General features: G+C 65.3%; 3 protein-coding genes across 9 annotated transcripts in view; 2 read left to right on the top strand and 1 right to left on the bottom strand.

The window, feature by feature from the left end:
* Positions 1–1,427: 1,427 nt before the first annotated feature.
* On the top strand, positions 1,428–4,114 carry ARHGDIG (Rho GDP dissociation inhibitor gamma). The gene is made up of 6 exons (XM_047781131.1): positions 1,428–1,801; positions 2,821–3,000; positions 3,070–3,153; positions 3,400–3,476; positions 3,555–3,618; positions 3,713–4,114. Exons 1-6 carry the CDS (start codon positions 1,729–1,731, stop codon positions 3,910–3,912), a joined length of 678 nt encoding a protein of 225 aa, XP_047637087.1. The 5' UTR covers positions 1,428–1,728; the 3' UTR covers positions 3,913–4,114.
* Positions 4,115–4,182: 68 nt separating this feature from the next.
* On the top strand, positions 4,183–7,436 carry PDIA2 (protein disulfide isomerase family A member 2). 3 transcript variants are annotated; one of them, XM_047781130.1, is made up of 11 exons: positions 4,183–4,487; positions 5,061–5,267; positions 5,342–5,475; positions 5,556–5,693; positions 5,773–5,889; positions 5,978–6,103; positions 6,171–6,368; positions 6,462–6,582; positions 6,654–6,835; positions 7,085–7,195; positions 7,306–7,436. In XM_047781130.1, the coding sequence occupies exons 1-11, from the start codon at positions 4,265–4,267 to the stop codon at positions 7,345–7,347; spliced, it is 1,599 nt and encodes a 532-aa protein (XP_047637086.1). In that variant the 5' UTR covers positions 4,183–4,264; the 3' UTR covers positions 7,348–7,436. The 3 variants fall into 3 exon arrangements, with proteins under 3 accessions (XP_047637086.1, XP_047637085.1, XP_047637083.1); XM_047781129.1 differs by having other exon boundaries at positions 5,601–5,693; positions 7,085–7,436; XM_047781127.1 differs by having other exon boundaries at positions 7,085–7,436.
* Positions 7,437–7,705: 269 nt separating this feature from the next.
* AXIN1 (axin 1) overlaps positions 7,706–24,980 on the bottom strand; it is a 49,988-nt gene continuing 32,713 nt past the window's right edge. Inside the window, exons 3-10 of one of the 5 annotated variants that reach the window (XM_047781126.1) lie at positions 23,472–23,568; positions 19,447–19,584; positions 15,269–15,795; positions 14,624–14,794; positions 12,208–12,453; positions 10,727–10,834; positions 9,114–9,281; positions 7,706–8,493 (exon numbers count right to left, since the gene is read on the bottom strand). In XM_047781126.1, coding sequence (XP_047637082.1) covers positions 8,367–8,493; positions 9,114–9,281; positions 10,727–10,834; positions 12,208–12,453; positions 14,624–14,794; positions 15,269–15,795; positions 19,447–19,584; positions 23,472–23,568 — 1,582 coding nt within the window. In that variant the 3' untranslated portion in view covers positions 7,706–8,366. Of the gene's footprint in view, positions 8,494–9,113; positions 9,282–10,726; positions 11,600–12,207; positions 12,454–14,623; positions 14,795–15,268; positions 15,796–19,446; positions 19,585–23,471; positions 23,569–24,980 lie in introns of those variants that run through there. The other 4 variants (XM_047781124.1, XR_007135036.1, XM_047781123.1 and 1 more) reach the window with 4 other exon arrangements.

Below are 24,980 nucleotides of genomic sequence, written 5' to 3'. Positions count from 1 at the left end.
AGCGGCCTGGGGGTCCAGTTGGGGAACAGAGACCCCAGCCAGGCCACGCTGAGAGTGGGAGAGGCTTTACTGGGGAAAGAGGGTCTTTGCTCCTGCCCCCCAAGAGTGGTGGGCAGCCTCTGGGCCTAGGGCCCAGCCTGGCCTTTCTCTCCTGCAACAGCTCGGCTACCCACGCCCACCTTGTTAGGAACATTTTTAAGTGGTGCAAACAGGTCTATTTCTGTTATTTAGGTGCTGGGGGCAGGGCAGCATGTTGAGGTTGGCCTTTGGCAAAGCCAGGTCCAGGGTGAGCAGGAGCGGGGGCACTGGAGGGGCTCTACCTGCTAGAGTCCCTTAGATCCGGGTGTAATTCTCTCACACAGGCCTGGCTGTCCTCTCTGGATGGGGGGGCTTCCAGAGAGGCTGTAGGCCACCAGAAGCCAGAGTTTCCCCGCACCTGGGGACAAGTGGCTTCCCTGACTGACTCCCCCCACCCCAGGGAAGGGACAGCAGGATGTGACCCTAGAAGGGCCTGGGTTCCAGCTGGGGAGCTCCTGCCTTGGAAGGATTGTGGCAGGTGGGCACCATGGATTGCTGGCCTCCCTCCCAGAAAGGGACTCCTTTGGGCAAGGGCAGATCTGATCCTTGGGGGTCCTCAGAAAGGGGGGCTGAGGGGTGTGAGAAAGCAGGGGGTTCAGTCTGCTGTTCTGCCCCCCCCCCTGCAACTGGCCCGCTGTCTCCAGGCTCAGGTCCCCCTCACTCCTGCCTCTGCCCTGGGGACCCCATCTACCTGCCCCAAGGTCTGTTTAGACATCGAGACCAGAAACCCCTTCTGTGCCCCCTTCTCGGCACTCCGCCGCCCTGTCCTGTTTTGGATCCGAGTCCTTTTCAACCCAAGACAGGGGCTGCCCAGCGGAAAAAAACCCTTCCCCGCCCCCATACGCTGGTGCAGCCCAGTCCATAAACACTTGAATAATGGCTGTGTGTCTCCAGATTGCACTGGGTGTGTGTGGGGGTAGTGGGGGGATTGGAGGGGTGACTAGCCCTTGCGGGTGTGGACACTGGCCCCTCTGTGCTGATGACTGTGAACCCCTGGGGTGCAGGCCCAGGAGACGGCGGCGCAGACACACAGGGCAGCGCCCTTCCCCACCCCAACCCCCACCCCCGCCCCCAAAGCCTGGGCAGACTCCAGGGGTCCCCTCTGCCCAGACCCAGGCTCCAGTGGCGCAGAGGGTAGGGCCCCAGGTGCGGCCAGCACAGCCTGTAGGTAATGAGAACCTGGGGACTTGGCGGGGGGGCGCGGGGGCGGGGGGGGGGGGACACGCACCTGCTCCCCTTGGCGCCCCCTGCCCCACCTGCCCCACCCGCCCCGCCCAGAGGGCTTCCCCGGAGACTCCCAGGCTCCGGCGGTGCCGTGGGGGCGGGGCAGCCCTGACGGCCAGAGCAGGGTGCAGGCGGGGCGGAAGGCTGGGACCGTGACCGCGGCCGTGTGCGTCCGTGTACGCGGCGGCCGTGCGGGGTCCGGGTGCGCCTGCGGCGGGGACGACCGGGTGCCGGAGCCGAGCGGGCGACACGCGCGTCTCTGCGGGGCGCGCGGCGCGGGCGCGGGCGCGGCGCTGGGCGCGGGGGGCGCTCCCGGCCGGGATGAGCTCACCGCAGTCGCGCCGGGGCTGAGCGCCGAGCCGGGCGGCGGCGGGGCGGGCGGCGGCTGCTCGGCGGCTCGGCGGCGGGGCCGGGCCGCGGGCCACCATGCTGGGCCTGGACGCGTGTGAGCTGGGGGCGCAGCTGCTGGAGCTGCTCCGGCTGGCGCTGTGCGCCCGAGGTGAGCGGACCGGGCTAGGGCCAGGGCGGCCACGTGGGCGGGGGGCTCTGGCCGGGGGGCTCAGCCCCGGGCAGAGCCGGCTTCTCCCCCGTGGAAACTTTGGGGGCGCTCGTGGGAACCTCGCGGCGCGGTCCCCCCAGCTGGGCTCTGGTGGGGGTGGGGGGCTTCGTCCAAGCTAGATACTCATGGGGCAACAAGAGTGGGCGGGTCTGTTGGTGAAGCCTTGGAAACCTGTCCCTGAGGTCCCCTCTCCCTTGGGTGGGGCTGGAGCTCCTTCAGGGAGGGTGTGGGTCCTTGGGAAGACCCAGGGGGCAGTGGGCAGGGACTCAGAAAGCCCCTGCCCCAGGCACCAAGGGAGCCGGAGCCTAGGACTGTGGGAAGGGCGCAGAAGGACCCCTGCCAGAGCCCCATGGGAAGGGGCCCAGGAGACTGAGTCTGGAGGCACCTGGGGAGCTGGCCTGAGCGCAGGGGTTTGGAGAGAACCGTCGCTGCCCTTCAGGAGCATTATGGGAAGGAAACCACGGGGCTGTGGGAAGGCAGTGGGAGACCCCTGAGAGCCGTGGGGTGGAGAACCAGGGAGCATTATGGGAATATGGGAAGCGGCCCTTGGACACTGGGGAGCCTGGAGGGCAGTAAAAAGGCACAGCCTCTGATCTAGCGAAGGCCTGAGAGGTCTCCCCTCTGCAGTGGTGGACCTCACCCCTTGAGGCTGTCCCCCATTTGGGGTCTTCCTTCCCCCGGCCTTTGGCCTCAAGGTCAGGGAGGGGCCCTGGGCAAATGCCTGGGTCAGGACAAGGCTGCCTCCAGGGTCCACTTGGGAGCTTCGCCCAGGCCCCGGGCCCCTCCCAAACAGGTTGGCTGTGCTGTGGGTGCTGCTCTGTACCTCCTCCCCTGCCCCCCCGTGCCCTGAGCCTTCACAGCATCCTAAGTTCCTCTGGGCAGATGGGCAGATGGCAGGTTCCTGCAAATGCCAGGGTCAACTGGCAGCAGCTGCTCACACACCCTCCCTGACTCCCCAGTCCTCCTGACTGACAAGGAGGGGGGGCAGCTGCCGCCAGATGAGGTGCTGGATGAGGCTGTGCCGGAGTACCGGGCCCCAGGGAGGAAGAGCCTCCTGGAGATCCAGCAGCTGGACCCGGACGATGAGAGCCTGGCCAAGTACAAGCGGGCGCTGCTGGGGCCTGTGCCACCTGTCGTGGGTACGCACGTGCCCTGGGCTTGGAGGGAGGGCAGGCAGGGGCACCTGTAGACTTCTGGTTTCTCTTCAGACCCAAGCCTGCCCAACGTCCAGGTGACCAGGATGACACTGATGTCCGAGCAGGCTCCAGGGCCCATCACCATGGACCTCACAGGTAATTCTCGCACTGCCTGGCGCAGCCCTGAGCCCCAGCTAGGGACCTCATAGGTAACCCCCTCTGCAAAGCACGGACTGATCTTTGGGGTAGGGACCCGGGCTCATGACCATGGGCCTCCTGGGAGCCCCACGTGTGATCCCAAGTCCTTAGACCGTAGCTGCCGAGGATACAGCCCCCCGGGGGCTCCGGGGCAGGGTCTCGGCCCTCACAGGAGTTCTCACGTGGCTGCACTTTCCCTAACAGGGGACGTGGCTGCACTGAAAAGCCAGGTGTTTGTCCTGAAGGAGGGCGTTGATTACAAAGTGAAGATTACCTTCAAGGTGAGGGGCTGTCACGGGGGACACAGCTGGCCACAGGCCCAGCCCCCGAGGTCCCCCCTAACCCCCCCTGTCCCTCAGGTCAACAAGGAGATCGTCAGCGGCCTCAAGTGTCTGCACCACACCTACCGCCAGGGCCTGCGCGGTGAGGGCGGTGTGGAGGGGGCAGCCCGGGCGGGGCTTCGGGGCGGGGCCCGTGGGGCGCAGGGCAGTCCCTGACGCCCCCACCCTCCCCCCAGTGGACAAAGCCATCTACATGGTGGGCAGTTATGGCCCAAGCGCCCAGGAGTACGAGTTCGTGACGCCGGTGGAGGAGGCTCCCCGAGGCGCGCTGGTGCGGGGCGCCTACGTGGTCACGTCCTTCTTCACAGATGATGACAGGAACCCCCACCTGTCCTGGGAGTGGGGTCTCCACATCTGCCAGGACTGGGAGAGCTGAGCGCCCCCCGCCCGGGGCTGTCTCCCCACGTGGGGTCCTGGTTTCCCCCGCCTCTGTCAGTCGCTGCAAAGGACCCCTGCGCCTTCCCCGGCCCCTCAGTGACCAGGCCCCCCCACGCCCTCTGTCCTGTCCTAGGGTGCCCCCTTCCCGGGCCTGGCGCTGTGCCCTGAACAGCCCTATTAAACGTCGCTCTGTCTCGGTGCCCTGGTGTCGCCTGTCTGCCTCCCTCCCCCGGGCTGGGGGAGCCTGCTGGCCTTATCTTCCCTGCGACCAGGCCTGGGTGCCACGTGGCAGCGGCTGCTTGGCCCCCAGCCCCCTTATCTGCCCCCGCCCCGCGGGCCCTGGCACTGCCATGGACGGCCAACTCCTGCTGGGGCTGCTGCTGCTGCTGCTGCTCGGGGCCTCAGGCCTTCGGGGCCAGGGGCCAGGGCCCGTGGGGCCCTCAGAGGGGCCCCCTGATGAGGAGGAGGAGCAGGAGGAGGAGGAGGTCCCCGAGGAGGATGGGATCTTGGTGCTGAACCGGCGGACCCTGGGCCTGGCCTTGCGGGAGCACCCTGCCCTGCTGGTGGAGTTCTGTGAGTGCCGGGGCCACCAGGGGTTCTCACCCCAAGGGCCGCGGGGGCTCCATCCGGCACTCAGGGCCCACTGTACTCCCGGCGCTCCGCCAGAGGACGCCCAAGGCAGAGCCCTGGGGCTGAGCTGGGCTGGGGTCCAGTCCTCACAGTGGGGGCCAGGTGCAGGGGAGACCTGGGGTCATTGATCTTCTACTAACGTTTCCTATAAAGGGCCAGCTCACAGTCGGGCTGGCGTGTTCTGGGCTTTTACCACCTTTGCACAGTGTGAGCCCTTCTTAGCTGGAGGCCTCAGCAGGCAGGACGCGGGGGAGCCAGACTCAGGGGGCAGCACCCAGAGGGGTCTTCCTAAAACGCACTGTCAGGACAGGACTGGCATGGCACCCCCAGCTGGGGGCCTTGAGGAGTCCCGTCTCCGGGGCATGGGCTCCATGTGGCCGAGGCTCAGGTGGGCCCCTGATGCTTGCTCCTTGCTGGACCTGACTGACTCCAAGGTCTGCAGGCCCTGGCTGGGCGGGAACAGGGGCTCCGGCTGGGGTCTTGGAGGCCGGGGGCACTCATGGCCCTGTCCCCCAGATGCCCCGTGGTGTGGGCACTGCAAGGCGCTGGCCCCCGAGTACAGCAAGGCGGCTGCCCTGCTGGCAGTAGAGGCGGCCAAGGCCAGGCTGGCCAAGGTGGATGGGCCCGCGGAACCAGAGCTGGCCGAGGAGTTTGCCGTGACAGAGTACCCCACACTCAAGTTCTTCCGCGACGGGAACCGCACGCACCCGGAGGAATACACTGGTGCGGGGACGGGCGTGGCAAGCGGGGCGGGGCGGGGGGCAGGGGCTGGGCCCAGGCTGAAGGATCCTTTGCAGGCCCGCGGGAGGCCCAAGGCATCGCTGAGTGGCTGAGGCGGCGCGTGGGGCCCAGCGCCACGCAGCTGGAGGATGAGGAGGGCGCCCGCGTGCTGATGCGTGCCTGGGACGTGGTCGTCATAGGCTTCTTCCAGGTGAGCGGTGGCCCGGGGTGGGGGGGCCCAGGCAGGGCCCGTGAGGCCCACTGGCCAACTAGGAGGCTCGGGCCCCTTAGGACCTGCAGGACAAGGATGTGGCTACCTTTCTGGCTGTGGCCCAGGATGCCCTGGACATGGCTTTTGGCCTCACGGACCGGCCACAGCTCTTTCAGAAGTTCGGCCTCACCAAGGACACCGTGGTCCTTTTCAAGAAGGTGGGTCAGGCGGCGAGTCAGGCCGGCGGGGATGGGGGTCAGGGCCATGGCTCCTGCTGACTCACCTGGTGTTCTCCAGTACGACGAGGGCCGGGCAGACTTCCCAGTGGACAAGGAGCTGGGCCTGGACCAGGGGGATCTGTCCCGCTTCCTGCTCACGCACAGCATGCATCTGGTCACGGAGTTCACCCCGCAGGTAAGCTGGGCTGGAGGCGCAGGTGGGGGGCGGGGGAGGGGGCAGGTGCCCTTGCGCTCCGCCCCATGAGCTCCACCTGCCCCTGCAGACATCCCCTAAGATCTTTGCGGCCAGAATCCCTAACCACTTGCTGCTGTTCATCAACCAGACGTTGGCCGCTCACCGGGAGCGGCTGAGCGGCTTCCGGGAGGCGGCTCCCCGTTTCCGGGGGCAGGTACTGGCTGGGCCGGAGGGGGGGGCGGTGGGGAGGCGGGGCGCCCACGCGGACTCCCTGCTGGCAGGTGCTGTTTGTGGTGGTGGACGTGGGCGCCAAGAACGACCACGTGCTCCAGTACTTCGGCCTCAAGGCCGAGGAAGCCCCCACCCTGCGCTTCATCAACATGGAGACCACCAAGAAGTACGCACCTGCGGACAAGGAGCTGGTCACGGCCACCTCGGTTGCAGCCTTCTGCCGCGCAGTCCTCGGCGGGGAGCTCAAGGTCCACTGCGGGTTGGCTCACGGGGTGGGGGTGGTGGGGAACAGCCGCTCCCTGGAGAGACCTCCCACTGAAGCGCCTGGCCCCTTCCCCCAGCCCTATCGCTTGAGTCAGGAGATTCCCCCAGACTGGGACCAGCGGCCCGTCAAGACCCTGGTGGGCAAGAATTTCGAGCAGGTGGCATTTGATGAAACCAAGAATGTGTTTATCAAGTTCTGTGAGTGCGGCGCAGCGGGCCGGTGGGTGGCGGGGGACCCTGCTGGCTGTGCTGACGCCCCACTGTCCTAGACGCCCCGTGGTGCACCCACTGCAAGGAGATGGCCCCGGCCTGGGAGGCGCTGGCTGAGAAGTACAAAGACCATGAGGACATCATCATCGCTGAGCTGGACGCCACGGCCAACGAGCTGGAGGCCTTCCCTGTGCACGGCTTCCCCACCCTCAAGTACTTCCCAGCAGGGCCAGGTCGGAAGGTGAGGCGGGACCCCGTCTTCCCTGGTCTTGAGCTAGGTCTGGGTTCGGCAGGCCTGGGCTGGAGGCATGGCCCTGGGGCGGGGGGACCCCTCTAGGGTGGCTCCTGGGCAGCCATGGCCTTGGAGGACAGCCCGGGGCGGTGCTTGGGTGGGCGTGGCCTTGGAGGGCCGGCCTAGGGTGGGGCTTGGGCAGGTGTGGCCTTGGGTCCAGGAATGGTGTGTTTTCCAGACAGTCCTGTCTCTCCCCAGGCGATTGAATACAAAGGCACCAGGGACCTGGAAACTTTCTCCAAGTTTCTGGACAGTGGGGGTGAGCTGCCTGCCGAGGAGCCCACGGAGCCACCCGGACAGCCCTTCCCGGTGGGTTCCTCTGTCCAAGGCCACAGCCTTTGGACTGGAGGCTGTGGGGCTGAGGGGGCAGGCTGGGCAGAGGCTGCAGCTTCCAGGTGGGGCCCTGTGACCCTTTGCAGGAGACGCCAGAAAACTCCACGAAGCCCAAGGACGAGCTGTAGCCACGCTGCCATCGCTGTGCACCAGGGCAGGCCTGTCTCTGGTGCCCCTGGAAGCTGAGGGCTGGGAATAAAAGAGCTCTGGTCCTGGACTCTGTGTGGTTCCTGAGCTAGGTAGGCCCCTGGTCCTTGGTTTTGGCCAAATCTAGGCCTCCTGGTGCTGTTACATGTTGCATGGAGCCCAGCCCTCCCAGATAGGTCCCTGAATCCGGTCTGGGTCTGAGGCCCCACAGGGGCAGGGAGAGCATGGCGCTGGCTGCTGGCTGCTCACTCCCGCCACCACCCCCACCCTCATCCCCCGGCTGCTGGACTGAACTGGGGTGCCTGGAGCCACATAAGACAGGTGCAAGCCACAGGCAGAGAAGGTTCAAAAATGGTTTTATTTCATTATTATCCAAGTACCTTTGAAAAGTTCATTGTACAAGTCAGCGCATGAAAAATGGGCTGGGGGCGGCCCCCCGCTGGCCCACGCCTGAGAAATGTACATATTTACACGGGCCCTCAGCAATAGAGGAGCCCGGGACCCGCTGAGCTGGCGCTCCGTCCCCGAGGGCGGAGGAGGGCCTGGGTGCTCCGTCACCGGGTCCACACAGTGGCAGGCAAGAGACAAGCTGTGTTGAAGGCACTCGGTGACAGGTACAATGGATGGAGGCCCCGGGGGCCCCCAGCACCCCGGCTCTGGGATGGGCCTGGCCAGGGCAAGCGAGTCCTGGAGGGGGCAGAACCCAAGCGGTAAGCGCCAGGGGCTGCCCGCGGTTAGCAGCAGGGGGCCGCTGGGGAGGGACTTGAGGCGGCCCCAGGGCAGGCTCCCTGTTGGGGAGGCTCTGAGAATCCCAGCGGAGGAGCAGACCAGCCCCGGGGACCCTCAGGGGCCTGCGCCCTCCTGGACCAAAGGGGCGGCGACCGTGAGGCAGGCAGCACCTGCCTTGCGCCCGGAGCCCGGGTCGGCCTTGTGGCTCTGGGGCGGCCGCCCTGCCCCCAGCTGACAGGGGTCCAGTCCGGCTCAGAGGCCAGCCTGCTGGTCAGTCCACCTTCTCCACCTTGCCAATGATCTTCTCCTCAAACACGGGCAGGACAGCCTCGTCTTCCCGCACCTCCTCAAACACCACGCCGCAGTCGAACTCGTCGCTCACTTTCTTGAAGTAGTATCTGCGGGCCGGGCCGGGGGCGGTGAGGGGCAGGGCCGGCCCGAGCTCAGTGGCCGCGCCCCAGACCCTGCCTGCGGGGCACGAGGCTGCTCCACCTGGTGCCCGAGCACTGGCAGCCTGTGCGATGACACAAGTGGGGCCCCTGCCCTGGCCCCTGGGTGCTGGGCGGGGAGAGGGCGGCGCACAGGGCCTCCGTCGTCTCTGCTGTGCGGACGCACCCGCGCTCAAGCCACCGCGCGGGCCAACCCCAGCGGAGTCCATCCGGCCCCGCTTCTCCTCCAGAGGCCAGTCTCAGGCCAGCAGGGCCCGGCAGCCCAGGGCGGAGCCCGCGGAAGGGACCTGGCTTCTGCGGAGGACGGGCCAGGTACAGGCCTGACAGTGGGACCACTCGGGCCACACGAGCAGGGGGACCGACACACCCTCCCGACCCTCCGTCACCTGGGCCAGGAGTTGAGACCCAGAGCCCCGAGGCCACCCACACACGCCTCGCCCATCACGGGGCTCATGCCAACAGCCCGTGGCTGGTGGGGGAGGCGCAGACAAGGACGTGGGGAGATGGGAGCGCATGGCGCTGTCTCGTGGGGACACCTGCCCAGCACGGGGCCCACCCCAGCCTCTCACCTGTAGTTGCCTTTCTTGGTCAGCAGCTCCTTGAACTGGCCCAGCGTGACCGCGCGGCCCCTCACCAGGGTCCGGTAGGGGATGGGCTCCCCACAGAAGTAGTAGGCCACAACGATGCTGTCGCATGGCTGGGCACTCCCTCCGCCCGCCTTCCTCTGCGATTTCGTCCTGGGGGCAGAGAAGTGGTGGTGACTGCTGGGCCCAGTGTCCCCCGGGCACCCAGGCTTCCAGGGCCTGCAGGGGAGAGGCACCACGCTCAGACACACAACCCGTCCGCAGGCTCCAGGGCCCACCCGGCCCACACGGCCACATCCAGCCCCAGGGACTCGCCCCGCGCCTGCCTCAACCCAGGTTTCCAGGCTTGCGCCAGCCAGTCCACATGCCCTGACGTGCGGACAGCAGCTTGTGGCCCACCTGGAGCACGTCTAACCAGCCAGGCGGCCTGCCCAGCGCGAGGCCCTGGTCTCAGGGTGGCCTGAGCTGACAGGAGGCAGACCCATACCCAGCGCTGGCACCCAGAGCGGAGGCCTGGGCCAGGCGTGTCGAGGTGACCTGGCCACAGCAACCGCCAGAGTCCCCAGCCTAGGCCAGGCTACAGTGCTGGCACCCTGGGAAGGCCTGCAGCCCTGAAGCCTAGAAAACGCCTCAAGGCCAGGACTGGACCAACAGAACTGAGACAGATCTGCCCCTTGGCGGAGAACCTGTCCCAGACCAGGCACAGGAGCCGGCCACGCTTCGGGACAGCAACGTGAGGCCACCGCGCCGTCCCCTCCCGGGCTGGGGGGACCTTCACCCTGACCGGCGGAGGCAGCACCCCTCGTCCTGTACCCGCCCAGCACTGCCAGCGTCACCTGAGGAAGGCCACCCGAGCTCACAGCGGGCTCCACTCTCCTGGCCTCCCTAGCACTCCTGCGCACACAGCAAGCAGTCACCTCAGCCGTGTGGCCACCCACTGCTCGGGCCGGGTTCCCAGGCACCCGAGTCCCTTCTCTCAGCCGGCAGCCTCAAACCCAGCTTGTCCTGGGAGCCCACTGGGGGCTCCGGAGGGGTCCACTGTCTACAGAAGGGGACGCAGAGACCCCTGCAGTGTGCACGCGGCTGGACGGGAGGACGTGCTGTCAGGGGTGAGCCTGGTGAGGACTTAGGAGGGACCCTCCTTCTGCTCCGTCTCGAGCACCAGGGCAGGGACGAAGTGGCCGGCCCTGTCTACACACAGCCCGTGGCTCCCTGAGACCCAGCCTGGCCCACGTGAGAAAGAGCCAGTCGCTGTGTGCAAAGTGCCCGGTGAGGACACCTCGGGCGGCTGCGTGCCAGGGGGACCCCGGCTGCAGCCCTGACCCCGGCAGGCCAGACAGGCAGCAGCCCAGCGTGTCGCAAGGCCTGGTGGGGACATGTGGCCGGGGCGCAGGAGGCGTGTGGCCCTCCTCTCCGGCCCGGTGGTGGCGTGTCACCACGTGGACGGTTGGCGGTTCCTTCGGCAGAAACGCAACTTGCAGCCCCGGCTCTTCGGGTGCCGTGCCCGAGCTGCCCTCTGGGCAGAGCCACACCACTGCCGGGCCCGGCCAGCGGGGTGGGGTGGGCAGGACGGGAGGACCGGCGGGGAGCGCATGTGCTCTGCCTCGGAGAGCTCCAGGTCGGACACCGCTGGCACCACACTCAGCACGGGTGTGCACACTGGCCTGGCGCACAAGCGCCCCCGCCGGATGACCCCCTGCACATACCTAGGGAACAATGCGCCAGTGAGCCGGCAGCAGGCGCAGGTCAGCCGGCTCGGGCAGGGCTCCCACGCGGGAGGCGCCCAGGACGTGGCTGCTGGAGCAGGGCTGAGAACGCTGGGCTCCTCGGGTGCGTCCACACCGACACGTGCCCTTCCATCCAGAGCGGACCTTGGGCTCCCGGAGCTGCTCGTCCACACACATGCCGGGGGCCTCGGCCTTGGCCTTCACGGGGGGCTGCCGCTTCGGCCTGAGGAGCGGCTCTTCCCACGCCACGCTCCACGCAGACCCGGGCTCTGCGGTGTCTGGAGGGCGCGCCGGCCAGCCGCTCCTCTCCCCGGGGCCGTCCACCCCGGCTGCGACATGGCCTTGAGGTGACTTCTACGTGACCAGCCTCGGGGGGGCCGCCCCAAGAGGAGGCCCGGCAACCTTTGCTCTGGGTCTGTTGCCAGTGGCCAAAGGCCCGCATGCCCTGGGCTGACCCGTGTGTGGCTCAGCTCGGTGTCGCGGGCCAGAGAGGACACGGTGCCCGGAGGAGGTCCTTGCGTCCCAGCCCCGGCGCCCTGCCTGCCTCCAGCGCGCAGGCCTGTCAGATGGGGGCGGCCCCCGGGCTCTGCGCTGACAGAAGACCCCGGGGTGAGACAGCGGCAGTAAATGTGGGCGCCTCTGACAAGCTGGGGGACACGTCCGGCTTCTGGCTGTGCCTGAGATGGACGCTGGAGTCCCCAGAGCAGGGTGGTCCACACAGTGAGGCTGGAGCCAGAGGCCCGGCTGACAGGAGTCGGCGCGAGGGGAGCCAATGAGGCCTGAGCAGCAGTGGCCGCAGATTTACGACCCCTCTGCCCAGGCTGCCCGGCCCCTCCTAGGAAAGGGATCTCAAGGCCCAGCTGAGAGGGTCCAGCCTGGAGGAACAATGTGCCCCCACCAAGGGGTGGCCCCCGGCTCCCCCAGGGGGAGAAGACAGCCTGGCGGGGCGACACAGCAGCCAGGCGCGCCGCCCGGCCCTGCAGGCGGAGGAGGGCAGTGAGGAAGGCGGCGGCTCTCTAGACGCGACGGCCCCTACGTGTCTCAGCACAGACACCTGCCCCAATAGGACGCCCGCGTGCACGTGAACGGCCCGTTCAGGGACCACCCTGTGAGCTCGGCCGGCTCAGCAGCCCCTGGTAGTCTGACCGCAACCTCGGAGCCGCAGGGTGAAGGCCGGCGAGCGCCCTCACAGGGCAGCAGTGACTCGGGGAGGCTCCCCTCGCTCCCCAGCCCCGACACACGCCGCAGGCCCCGGGAGCGTCACCCAGGAAGCGGGGCCACAGCGTCGCGGTGCCACGGCACGGGGGTGGGGGGGCCGGACAGGCAGCCCCTGCCCTCCCTGAGGCCCGTACCTCTGCTTGGAGGGCACCTTGCTGGCTCGCTTCTCCTCCTCCTCCAGACGCCGACGGGCCTCCTCCAGCTGCGTCAGGGGGTTGGGGGCCGGGTTGGGTGGCATCGTGGGGTCTTGAATGAAGAGATGCGAGGGCTGGACAGAGTTGCGGAGCTGGGCGCTGACCCAAGGGTGCACGGCCCCAGGACGCTCAATGGACAGGGGCCTGGAGCTCTCGTGGGCCTGCTGCTTCTTTGCCCCAGACGACCTGCGGGGTCAGAGAGATGAGGCAGCCACCCAAGCCCGTGCCCCAGCCTCCAGCACGCCCGGCACACAGCGCGTTCCCGACACCAGTTTCCTACCGGGTTTAAGAGCGTTACTGAACTGTAAACCGCATCCCATGCAAACACCGTCCCTTCCTGCCTCCTGCATGCGGGCAAGTCGATGAAAAAACAAATCAATTCGGAAATTGCCAGTCTCAGAATATTTAGTGTATTTCTTTCCTTGCTAAAAATACTTCACCGGGGGGTGCCCGTCGTGGCGCAGTGGTTAACAAATCCAGCTAAGAACCATGAGGTGGCAGGTTCGATCCCTGGCCTTGCTCAGTGGGTGAAGGATCAGGCGCTGCCGTGAGCTGTGGTGTAGGTTGCAGACGCAGCTCGGATTCCGTGTTGCTGTGGCTGTGGCATAGGCCGGTGGCTACAGCTCTGATTCGACCCCTAGCCTGGGAACCTCCATATGCCACGGGAGCAGCCCCAGAAAGGGCAAAAAGACAAAAACAAACAAACCAAAAAACTTCACTGGGCGGTGCCTGTCGTGGCTCAATGGTTAACAAACCCAACTAGCATCTATAAGGACGCTGGTTCGATCCCTGGCCTCGCTCACTGGGTTAAGGATCTGGTGTTGACGTGAGCTGTGGTGGAGGCTGGCAGCTGTGGCTCCGATTTGCTACAGCTGGGAAATTCCTGGGACCTTCCATAGGCCGCAAGTGCAGCCCTCAAACAAAAGGGCCCCCCAAAAAACCCCCGACATAGTTGACATAATTCTGCACCTATCAGTTCCCCTGATTTTCCCTCAACGTGCCGTCCCGTCTCCTTTATCAGACACTGAGAACAGGCTGCACCTGGGTGACCGGCCCTTGCTCGCCCACTGGGGGGATCTGAGGGGAAACAGCGGCTTCTCTGAGCTGAGCCCGGAGGCCTCGGAAAGCGAGCTTAGCACCGGGAGCAAAAACCAGAGAATCCTGGAGTGCCCATCGTAGCTCAGCGGGTGACAAACCCGACTAGTATCCATGAGGTTGCGGGTCCGATCCCTGGCCTTGCCCAGTGGGTGAAGGATCCGGCGTGACCCTGAGCTGTGGTGAAGCTCGCAGACGCGGCTCGGATCCCGCGTTGCTGCGGCTGTGCCGTAGGCCGGTGGCTACAGCTCCGATTGGACCCCTAGCCTGGGAACCTCCATGTGTGCGGCCCTAAAAAGACAAAAGACAAAAAAAAAAGAGAGAATCCCAGGAAGGGGCCACCAGTGCCCCTGTGACACCAGAACCGCCTCAGGCTGGGGGCAGACTCCAAAAAGCCCCACAGGAAGCCCAGCCCCTGGCCCTGGCTCCTTGCTCCTCCCTCCCCGCCCAGGGCCATTGGTCCCCATGCTGCCACCCCCCAGGTCCACAGCCACGCAGAGGGCAGGAGGCTGCCGAAGCCGGGAGACCCCTCCACTCCTGCTCTGTCCCCCAGAAACTCTCCATGCAGTAGGCGCTGCGAGGACAGAGCCACCCCTGGTGAACATCAGAAGCTGAGAATCCACCCCACCCAACCCCACGAGGAGGGACTCCCAGAGTGGGCCCCCAAGCAGCACAGCTGCAAAGCGTCTGGACACTGGCAGAGGGCTCGTTTCCAGGTCGCCTGCAGGCAAGATCAGGGACCTCGGGGCCCACTCGCCTGCCTCATGCACCACTGAGGCCTCCCCAGCCGTGCCCGGGAGGGCAGAGGGCATCTGCCTGTGGAGAGTTGGGTGGCCTGCCCACCGAGGGGAGACTCCAGCAGCCCCGGGCTCCCATCCCCCCCCATCACCACCGTGATGGGGACGGGGGTGACACCGAGACTGACCACACAGACCCCAGAGGATCGAAGAGCAGACGAGAACCAGCCCCCAGCTGCCGGGGAGAAGCAGGTCAGACCCGGAACGCAGCCAGGTGGCAGCGGCCCCTGCCTGGCAGACCTCGAGGTAGGTGGGTGGCAGCGGGGACAGACACTGAAGCTCCCTGACGATCCCGCCCCCACAGGGAGGCACCGCCCTCAGGCTACCACGGACCAGGCCCCATTCTACAGGTTTCTTGTGTCCACGGCCCGTGGCCCGTGGCTAGACCAGCTGGTCAGGCTGCTGGCAGAGGACCCCCCTCAGCTGTGCCCCCTCACCTGTGCCCCCCGGCCACACCCCCTCACCCGTGCCCAGCCTTCCGGTGCCTGCTGATCTCCTTCTCGCCCTCGATGATCCACTGCATGATCTTCTGGTTCTTCTCCGCGTCCTCGGAGGGGCCCGGCGCCTCTGCGCTGGCACTCCTCCCTGACTCGGCCTTCTTGGCGCTTCTTTTGGAGGTCGTGCCCGCCTTGCTGCTGCAAGAGCAAGACCCGGGCCATCGCTGCCATCCGCTGGCCCACTGCTGCTGCTGCCAGCCGTATGGCAGGGGGAGGGGAACCCAAAGGGCAGAGGCTCGACAGCACCGCGGGCTGGACGCGACGGTGGGGAGGGAAGGAAGGGTCCAGCAGCACCGGCTGGGAGGGCTGGAGCCAAGGCGGCAGCAGCCAGGGCCCGGCCACCTCCTCACCCAGGCAGGCCCTCAGCACCGGGCGCATCTGATCCCGCCACACTTGAGGCGGAAGCCCAGGGATCAGGACGCCTGGGCACACGGGTTTAATGAAGCCTCTGGGGCTGACCTCGGTTTAAGGACTGTTACAGGGGAATCCGGCGTGGACCCTAGCACAGGGTCCACAGGACATGCGGCCTCAGGCCTCGAGCTGACACCGACACGGGATGACGCGAGCGCAGCCCTGGCCTGTCCCCACGTGCGGGCCGCCGCAGACACCCACCTGTAGGCCAGGCTGTCACCGGTGTTGAGAGGGGTCCCCAGGCTCTCCAAGTGGCTGCGGGGCTTGGCCGCGTGGCCGTGCAGCTCCGGGCCCCACGCGAAGCTGCTCTGGACCCGGCGGGAGGCCTCGGCCTCGGCCGGCTCCTTGGGCCTGGCGGCACCATGGTGGCCATGGTGGTGGCTGTGTCTGTGGAGGTGCAGGCCAGCCGCGTCGAGCTTCGCCCCCGACTTGGGCGCGTGCTTTCCGTGTCCGGGCATCGCGGCCCCCAGCACCCCCATCTTGGGCATGTGCGCGTTCTCCGGGGAGCGGTGGCCGGGTCCTGGCGACTGGCAGCCCGGCGTCCGCATGACCCGCTGCACGTGCTCGTCCAGGATGCTCTCGGGGTTCTCCTCGTGCGCGTCCCGCAGCCCCACGCAGCCCACGTCCGCGTAGCGCGCTGGGAAGTGGTGCCAGGCCGGGGCCGCAGGCAGCTTGTGACTGGCCCCTGGGGGGGCAGAGGACACATCACCACCTTCGCCTTCCTCCTCCTGTGGGGACAAGGCCGCGCGTCACCTCTCGGCACTGCCCACACCGTGGAAGCCCCACACCTGAGGAGACAAACACCAGACCAGCGGAGGCCAGGACCAGGCGGGGCCAGGCCAGGGTCCCGCGCGCGCGGCAGGGCTGTGAGTGGGGTGCGCGGCAGGAGGGTGCCCAGGACGGGCACGAAGCCACAGGCCCAGAAGCCCGCCAGGAAGCTGGGCCTTTCCTCTGCTTTCTCCGATGCCTCGATTAAAACTGCACTGTTTTTGAGTTTTCCTACTCCTCAATCTCGCAGCCGTATCTTCCATCGTGCCCGTCGACAGACGAGCTCTTTTTCGTCTTTTTTTTAAAAGGGCCACACTCGGGGCACATGAAGCTTCCCCGGCTAAGGGTCCAATCGGAGCTACAGCTGCCGGCCTACACCACAGCCACAGCCACGCCGGATCCTTCACCCACCGAGCGAGGCCAGGGATCGAACCCGCAACCTCACGGTTCCTAGTCGGATGCGTTTCCGCTGCGCCACAATGGGAACTCCAATTCTCACCCTGAGCCAGTGGTTTCCCTGGACTCAAAGAGTGACCACACCCATATCTGTACACAGGACCGTGTGATCGCTGTAATTCCCGAAGGAACACCTGTTTGGGATTCCTGTCTTGCAGGCTCGCCCCCACCAGCATGTGGAGTGAGTCCGTCACGACTGAGAGACCGGGAGACAAAGCCGCCCTGGATGAGCACGAACAGGTCTCCACAGGCCCACCGCCCAGCTCCTCGGCCCTGCACAGCGGCAGCGTGTCACGTGGACGAGCCGCCAAAGAGGACAGATGGGGAGAGGGGCACGGACCCAGGGGACGCGCACCTCAAGGGCGTGGCTGGGAGTCGCCCCAGCAGAGACCCGACCAGTGTCCCCGTCCCAGCCCCAGGCTCTGCAGGGATGAGGGGCTGGGGGCCCCGGGAGACTGTTGGCCAAGCCTTGGTGGCCTGGGCGCTGCTGATGCCGACTGTCCTGAAAGGCCCAGGAGCCACGGGGAGCTTCCGGGCGCCTGGGGACCCGAGCTCCGGCCTCCTTAACAGCTCTGCGTGCACCGAAATTCCACCTGGGGTTTCGAAATGCCACAGGTTCACCTAACATTCAGCTGCTAATATTCTTTTTCTTTTTCTTTCTTTGTTTTTCCTGGCTTTTTAGGGCCGCGCCTGTGGCGCATGGCGGTTCCCAGGCCAGGGGCTGAATCGGAGCTGCAGCTGCCGGCCTCCACCACCGCCACAGCCACACCGGATCCGTCACCCACTGAGCGGGGCCAGGGCTCAAACCCGAGTCCTCATGGACACTAGGTGGGTTCATGACTGCTAAGCCACCACGAGAACCCCCATTTTCTTTTGCTTTCATTTTTCAGATTTTACAATGAACATAAGTCATTTTAAAATGCATAGTTATTCCTCTTAGAAGAGGAATCTCTTTCCCAGTACAACTCACCTAAGTTACAATTGCACCGCTAACAAACCTGAGATGGCGCTGCCAGCTGTAGGGACCCCAACCCGAGGCCCCCACATGAAGCCCACCTGAGCTGGAGGCCCTGCGCCCTCCTCCCGCTTCCTGAACTGACCCTGGAGAAATGCAGGGCTGCTCGTTTACACGCTGCCAAGTGAGAGAACAGCACCCCGTCTGCCCTCGCCTGCCAGGATGCCACAGAGTCTCAGACTCAGATGTCAGACACACAGGCTCAGGAGCTCCTACTGCAGTGCAATGGCTTAAGACCCTGACTGCGGCTGCTCAGGATGCTACGGAGGCACGGGTTCGAACCCCGGCCCGGTGCGGTGAGAGACAGGATCTGATGACGACACAGCTGCTGTGTATGGCGTGGCTGTGGCTCAGATCTGATCCCTGGCCCAGGAACTTCATGTGCCATGGTGCGGCCATAAAAACAAAACAAAAAAGAAGTGCCCGCTCCAACCTACGGCCACAACTGCCTGGGGAAGGCGGAGGTCCCCCCGCAACGCTGACCTGCCGGGACCACGAGGACACACAGCCCTGGAGCCGAGACCAAAACCCGGACCACACTAGCTCAACTCTACAGTGCAAAGGCAGCGGCCGCGTGCCTGCTCACACTTCCTCCACGCAGCGATGCACGTTAGCACCCAAGCACGTTTGTTTTCAGAGCACGAAAGCCTCTCTCTCACAGAGGCCGTGCCCCGGGCCTGCTGCCAGAGCAGGAGGATGCGGCCTCACCACACGCGAGCACCTGGGCCTCTCAGACACCCCGCTCTGCGCGCCAGAGGCCTGTCGGGGCTGCCGCCGGGCCCCCGCCACTGACATGTGGTCCCTGACGCCAGCTGTCCTTCAGCTCCTGGAGGGGTCCGAGGGCTCCAAACGAGAGCAGCCCCGGAGGGCATGACGGCAGCGACTGTGCCCCACCAGCCACTTGCTCTCCAGCAGTGAGGCGACCCCGGGGGCGGTAGGGAGCAGAACCCTCTCGGCCCGGCCAAGTCACCCGACGGGAGGGAGCAAGAGGCCGCGTGTGCACACACGCACCCAAGCACCTTCGCGCTCCTGCTCTCTCTGGGCTCCAGGGGTCACTGGGTACATGGGATGAATCCGGGTTCTGACACGCTACCGGACACCTGCCTGTCATCTGCACGTGGGAGGAAGGGGGCGAGCTGGGCGCCACGCGAGAGCCCTGGAGCCCCAGACAGCAGCTGCGGGGCACAGGCAGGCACCAGAGGAGAGTGCCAGGGGTGATCACCTGCCAAACCCATGACAGCGCCTCCACACGGCCCACCTGGGACATGGCAGCATGGAACAGCAGGGCGCTGGCCGACAAGGCTTGATGGGCTCAGGGTCTGCATCTTATTTATTTTTATTATTATTATTGTTACTATTTTTTCTTTTTAGGGCCACACTCACAGCACACAGAGGTTGCCAGGCTAGGGGTCAAATTGGAGCTGTAGCTGCTGGCCACAGCCACAGCCACAGCCACGCGGGATCCGAGCCACATCTGCGACCTACACCACGGTTCATGGCAGCGTCAGATCCTTAACCCACTGAGTGAGGCCAGGGATCAAACCCGCAACCTCATGGTTCCTAGTCGGATTCGTTAACCACTGTGCCTTGACGGGAACTCTCCGCATCTTAAATCCAAGAGCCGGTGTCTGGGTTGAGAAATAAATCCTTTAAGAAACACCTCATTTCTGAGTTTCAGGCACTGGACAAAATATCCAGAAGGGACAGATCCCTCTAAGCGGAGGGCCCAAGCCCCGAGGCCGCGGGCCCAGGAGGGACAGCCCAGCGAGGGGGGCGAGGGGCACGCCCGCCACAGCCCCCTCCGCTCAGAGGCCTTGCATGTGTGGAAAGCGGGCGTCCAGCAGTAGGACCCCAGGGCAACAGAAGCAACTAGAGGCAAACAGGTACTCAGGCAAACACGTCACCGATATCGCGAACCTTCTCAGCATCCAACATCCCATCAAGTGAGGCTACGGTCAGAAAACTAGACAAAATGGAGCCTGTGTCCAGACTCCACGGAGCTCGAGGGGCACCGGGAGCCGAGCAGGACGCAGCCGGCACAGGAGCGCGCCCGACCCGGCCCCAGGCCGGGCCAGCAGAACTCCGGCGGGGCCACAGGTGCCCTGGGCACAAGCAGGCGGCCCCGCCAGGGCCCACTCACCATCCGCACGCGCTTCAGCCGCTCCTCCAGCTTCTCCTCGGCCTCCCGCGTCCGCTGGACAGCCTCCAGGCGGTGGATGAGCTCCGCGGCGAACTTCTGGGGTTCCACGCGGACTTCCTTTGGCATTCGGTAGGTGCGCTGCGAGGGGACACCGCCAGTGAGGTGGCCGCCCACTCTGGAGAAGTGCTGCTCGAGCACCGCCCAGGCCGGGACTCGGCACAGGACCCAGGGCGGCCGAGGGCTCCAGGCTGGGCGAGGGGCAGAGAGCCCTGAGGAGCGGGACCGGCTGCCCCCAGCAGTGGCCACCCTGTACCCAAGGGGGGCTCAGGTGTGCACGGATGAGGGACACGAAATTCTGGGTCGCAGCGGGTCGGGACCGCGGCAGGATGACGCAGGGCTCCTTCTTTCAGGGAAGGCAGCTTTACCTACACTCCTCAGTGGTCCACTGCATGGCTTTTGGGGAGGGGGAGCTTGAAGGCAAAATAATTTCAAATCCAAAACACGAGCAAGAGCCCCTCAGTGTCACCTGCCACGCTGCTGTCACTCTGTCCCCTAGACACGCCACACGCACACCCCCCTTCTGAGCCAGGAGAGAACACTGCACATGGGACGCCTGTTACTTCCTCAGCACTTCCGGACGAATGTGACCAAAACCAAGGACGCTCCTCTACCTAACCCAGCATGACTGATTTCAAAAAAAGGATCCTGACGCCACGTTATCTAATCACTGCTCTCATTTCGACCTCACTGGCTGCCCAATAACATCCTTTCTAGCAACACGTGTTTAAAGACATCGAAGCCACGGAGTCTGAGTGAGAGGGGACGGGAGTGGCAGGGGTGCTGCCATCAGGAAGAGACCTGCGAGGACCTGAGGGTGGGCAGGGGCTGTGGGCCCCGGCCTTCAGACACCGCGAGGTGGGCACCACGAGGTGGGGGGCCTGTGTGGAGGCGGTGGCCCCGCGGCCCTCCCGCCACTGGGCACTGGGCACGGTCTTGCCTCTGCACCCCCAGTCCTTACCCGCCAAGCAGGAGGAAGCATGACCTGGCTCCTCACAAGGTCAGCCCGTCACGTGGGGGCTCAGAGACCAGCGTGTGCGGGCCGACGCTGACCAGACGGCTTGGAGGCCTGGAGCAGGGAGGGGCTGAGGGCAGGACACAGGGCAGCGCTCCTGAGGCCGCCGGGTGGGTGCCAAAGGCGGGCAGTGCCCAACCCCAGGCACGGTTTATCCTGGAGCCGAAAGGGCCAGAGAGGAAGGGGCAGTCAGGGTGTCCAATGCTTCTAGAAGATCCTGAGTGCGGATTACCAGCTGAGGACCGGGCAGCCGAACGGCTGAGAGGCCAGGGCCCTGAGACCCTGGAGGGGGTCGTCGCGGGCGGGATGCTGTGAGGCCAGGCCAGCCCCACCAAGCCGGCTGATCAGAGGCATGGAGGCCGAGAGCAGGGCCTGAGCGCATGAGTGCCGTGACCCCACAGGCTGAGCGAGCAGCAAGACGTCCAAGTGTCAAAAACACAGGGCTCCGACCGAGCAGGAGCCGAAGGCACAGCCCCTGACAAGACCTGCTGCTGACAACGTGCGAGGTGGTGAGAGGGCTGGTGGCAGCTCAGCCCCTGCTACGGGACGCTGCCCTCCCAAGAAGCTCACCTCGGAAAAGAGCCTGCAGGCTGCAAAGCCGTGCTTCCAAAAATAGGGACGCAGTCAGATGCTACAATAATTACCAGATTTATAGAAGAAAGGCAACCTTTCTGTTAAATAAAAAAAATCACCAAAGAAATTATGGCAGGTAAATGAAAACATGGAGTTCTCCTGTGGAGCAGCGAGTTAAGGAGCTTATGTTACCTCTGCTGTGGCCCAGGTTCTAACCCTGGCCTGGGAACTACTGCCTGCCACAGGCACGGCACGAAGACAGAAAGCAGGAGAAACGGAGAAGTTCCCACTGTGGCTCAGCAGCTTAAAACCCGGCATGGTGTCCATGAGGATAGGATGCAGGTTTGAAACGTGGCCTCGCCTGGGGGGCTAAGGATCTGGCGTTTCTGCGGCTGTGGCGTAGGCCAGCAGCTGCAGCTCCAATTCGACTCCTAGTCTGGGCTCTATATGCTGCAGTGAGGCCTAAAAGAAAAAAAATAAAAAAGAAGAGGCTCCTTCCTCAGCCTTAAGGACCACATGACAGCCCAGGACAGCAGGGCCAACAGCACCCCCGCGTGCTGGCACCCTGTGCCCTAAGTCACCCACACACGCCCCCTCCAAGGCCCCCAAAGCCACTGTGCATCTCGGATAGGACTGCAGAATGCAGCAGACCCCTGAGAAATGGCACTGCCCCCAAAAAGCAGCAGGGGTCGCCCAGACCCAGCTCCCTGAACCCGCCTCCACCCAGCGGCCAGGGTCTGGTCCATTGAAAGGACAGCTGGGCCCGGGCTCCTGGGGTTCCAACCACGGAAGACGTGGCCTGGCGGGAAGGAGCCCACGTGCGACGTGACTGAGGCAGCGTGAAGTCCTTCCCCTTGGACCCTCAAGCCACGTCACTGAACCAAACGCTGCACCTGCCACAGGGAGCACAGGGCTGAGCGGAGCACAGGGCTGAGCGGCCGGCCCCACCTCCCGGCCGGCCCCACCTCCTGGCCGGCCCCACCTCCCGGAGGGCGCATAGGCCCCCAGGCCACAGGCACAAACCCCTCCCGGGCTGCTGGCCCAAGACCACTCTCCTGGCTCTACTCCGGCTCCAATCTTCACTCTAGGTTTTGCCTAACACTCTGCTTAATTTTTCCAATTACAACATTTTTATTTGGAAAACAATCTCAAACTTGCAGACGTGCAGCAGGAACATCGCGAGGCGTTTTTTCTGAATCTCTGAGGGAGGCCGGCCTGCTTCCCACGCGGGGACTTTCTGCCACAGGCCCCGCGGTGTCGCCCTGCTGAGCGTGGCGCCCTCGTGGGGCTGGCTCTCGGGTCTCCTTTCCGGGACCCACGTGACCCCATGACCTCTGAGGACTGAGAGCCCAGTGGGGTGCAGGACGGCCCTCTCTGGGCAGGTCCTCCCGAGGGGCCTGTGGGATGGCGGGCACCCTGCTCCTCGCCACACGCTCGCTTCCTTTGTCACGTCCGCGTCGGTGCACGCATCCCGCTCGACTGCCACTTACCTGGACGCTCCAGCCGTGGGCACCTTGGCCAGTGGGCCCCCCCCCCAGCAGCTCCCAGGTCCCCTCACGCCCTTCCTTTCGGGGACACGACACCAGCATCTCCGCGGCCCCTGCCCAGGCTGGTCCACTTGGCTCAGGCCCGGGCTGCTCCAGAAGGGCAGCCAGGCACACACGTGGGCACACGCACGCTCCCCAGTGTCTTCCACTCGGCACTGAGTGACCCATCAGAGCCTGGAGCAGGCACACTGTGCCAAGGGCCGGCTGCGAGGTGACAAGGTGCCTTCTTCCCCACCGTACTGTTCTTATCTGGAAGTTAAAGCATTTGCAACAAAGCAGCAGGGCGCCGAGAATCGTGAGGAAGGCGACGTGTGCACAACCCTAGAAGCACCCAGTCCCTGCACAGAAACTGCCAGGGAGCCACGTGGCACCTCAAATGCGCTGGCGCTAATGGGGGTGGGGGGCAGCTTCCCTCAAAGGCCTTCCCTGGGGGGGGGACGGCTGGTGGCTCCCTCACCAGCAGGGAAGTCCGTGCCCGGCCACCCTGTGCTAGGCTCTGTGAGACTCCCCAGTGCCCACGATCAGAGAACCGCTCTCGGCTTATTTCTAACCAGGAGGTGAGGCCGAGGCAGCTTTAAGTCAGGCTGCCCAGGGCCCAGTGGCAGGAGGCCGAGGCCAGTTTCATCCCAGACAAAGCAGAGCCCACAGGTGCCAGGACCAGCGCATGAGAGGCTCGGCCACGCTGTCCCACAGAGCCACCAACGCCAGGCCTGGGTGTGGCGCCAGCCACAGAGGCTCAGAGCCAGACTCCCGGGCCGAGGAGAAGCGGCCTGCTTCAGGCAGCGGGAAAGGGCAGCGGGCTCGCAGCCCACGGGGCGCCGGGCGGAACTTACAGGAATGTGAGGTAGAGGGCCCCGCCCGTTGACCTGGAGGCTCTCCTGCATCTCCCGGCGGTGCTGCTTGCGGGCCCTGTAGGGCGGGATTCCGTCCCTGTGGGGGAGAGAGACCAAGTGTCGCTGAGCTGGCTGTGTCCGGGACAGGCTGGCGGTGTTAAGGCAGGAGAGGAACAGGTGACACAGGCTGCAGGTGATGCTTCCCGGAGAATGTGTGCGACCCTTGCTTCTCGCCCAGGCAGGGCAGGGCGAGCCTGCTGGCAGGGGTACTTTAAATGGGCTGCAAACAGGAGGGCTGCACACTGGGCAGCCAGGACAAGCCAGATCCCGCTGAGAGAGAGTTCCAGGGTTCCTATAGGCTGCTTTCTTCCAGCAAAGCTGCGAAGGCGGTGGCATCTCTGGGAAGGATGCTCAAGGGGTTTTCTCGAGGTAAATCTTAGTTAAGAACTTCTTCGTGTATGTGTGCTTTTAGGGCCACACCCGTGGCACACGGAGGTTCCCAGGCCAGGGGTCCAATTGGAGGTGCAGCTGCCGGCCTCCACCACAGCCACAGCAACGTGGCTCCCTAACCCACGGAGCGAGGCCAGGGATCAAACCCACGTGCTCATGGATGCCAGTTGGGTTTGTTAACTGTGGCGCCACAACGGGAACTCCTCCATGAACCTTTTTTTAATGGCCGTGCCCATGGCGTGCAGAATTTCCCAGGCCAGGGGTCAAACCCGCACCCACGGCTGTAACCAGAGCCACAGCAGGGATGTGGGATCCCCAAACCACTGCACCACTTGGCAACTGCAGTCAAACGTTTTCGAAGACTACATTAAATGTACGAATCAATCTGAGGCTGTCTTTACGAAACTAAGGCCCCTGTTCCAGAGAGACCGGATCCATCCCTCGACTCCCTGCTCACAGCCCGCGCCCATCATCGGAAAGCGACCCTGAGCCGGGCCGCCAGCTGCACCCTCTCTGGGACCCCGCTTCTGTCTCCCCGCAGGCGACCACCTCCCCGTCGCCTGCGGCCAAAAGCCCCCAACCTCCCAGCTCTGCGGTGGGGGCGGGGAGTCCTGTGCCAGCGGCTCCCCCTGCCCTGGCTCCCTCTCGGCGCTGCTCTGGCTGGATGGCACGTGTGCACATGCAGCTACCATGGTCCTGACCTTGCTGCCCTGGCTGCCAGACGGCCAGCAGAGCCGCCACCAACCACATGCTGCCCAGCACGTGGCTCTCGGGGTGTCCTGGCCCGCGTCCCTGGCGTCGTGGGCAGGCAGGGCTGCACCCTGTTCTGGGTGGAAGGGCTGCCCCCTGGTTGAGAATAGGACGGAGCGAGGCTGTGTGCCTCGGTGTCCTGGGCTGTCAGGGCCCCAGGTGGTGCCACAGGGCAGCTGGCTTAGCAGCCTAGCAGCTCGAAGGGACAGGGTTAGGGGACAAGACCGTCAAGTGTGCCTGCACCCCAGGGCTTCTTCAGGGCTCATCAACTCTGAGCTGGCACTTAAAACCCGGCCACCGTCCCATCCG

The sequence above is a fragment of the Phacochoerus africanus genome, chromosome 5 (genome assembly GCF_016906955.1).
Source record: "Phacochoerus africanus isolate WHEZ1 chromosome 5, ROS_Pafr_v1, whole genome shotgun sequence".
Taxonomy (NCBI): Eukaryota; Metazoa; Chordata; class Mammalia; order Artiodactyla; family Suidae; genus Phacochoerus; species Phacochoerus africanus.
This window is presented reverse-complemented; position numbering and strand designations above follow the sequence as displayed.

Coding starts and splice junctions, on each gene's coding strand:
- PDIA2 (XM_047781127.1), top strand. CDS start 4,265: ATGGACGGCCAACTCCTGCTGGGGCTGCTGCTGCTGCTGCTGCTCGGG. Junction 5,268..5,341: donor GCACCCGGAGGAATACACTG/GTGCGGGGACGG, acceptor GATCCTTTGCAG/GCCCGCGGGAGGCCCAAGGC. Junction 6,104..6,170: donor CTCCCCGTTTCCGGGGGCAG/GTACTGGCTGGG, acceptor CCCTGCTGGCAG/GTGCTGTTTGTGGTGGTGGA.
- ARHGDIG (XM_047781131.1), top strand. CDS start 1,729: ATGCTGGGCCTGGACGCGTGTGAGCTGGGGGCGCAGCTGCTGGAGCTG. Junction 3,001..3,069: donor GCCTGTGCCACCTGTCGTGG/GTACGCACGTGC, acceptor GTTTCTCTTCAG/ACCCAAGCCTGCCCAACGTC. Junction 3,619..3,712: donor CTACCGCCAGGGCCTGCGCG/GTGAGGGCGGTG, acceptor CCCTCCCCCCAG/TGGACAAAGCCATCTACATG.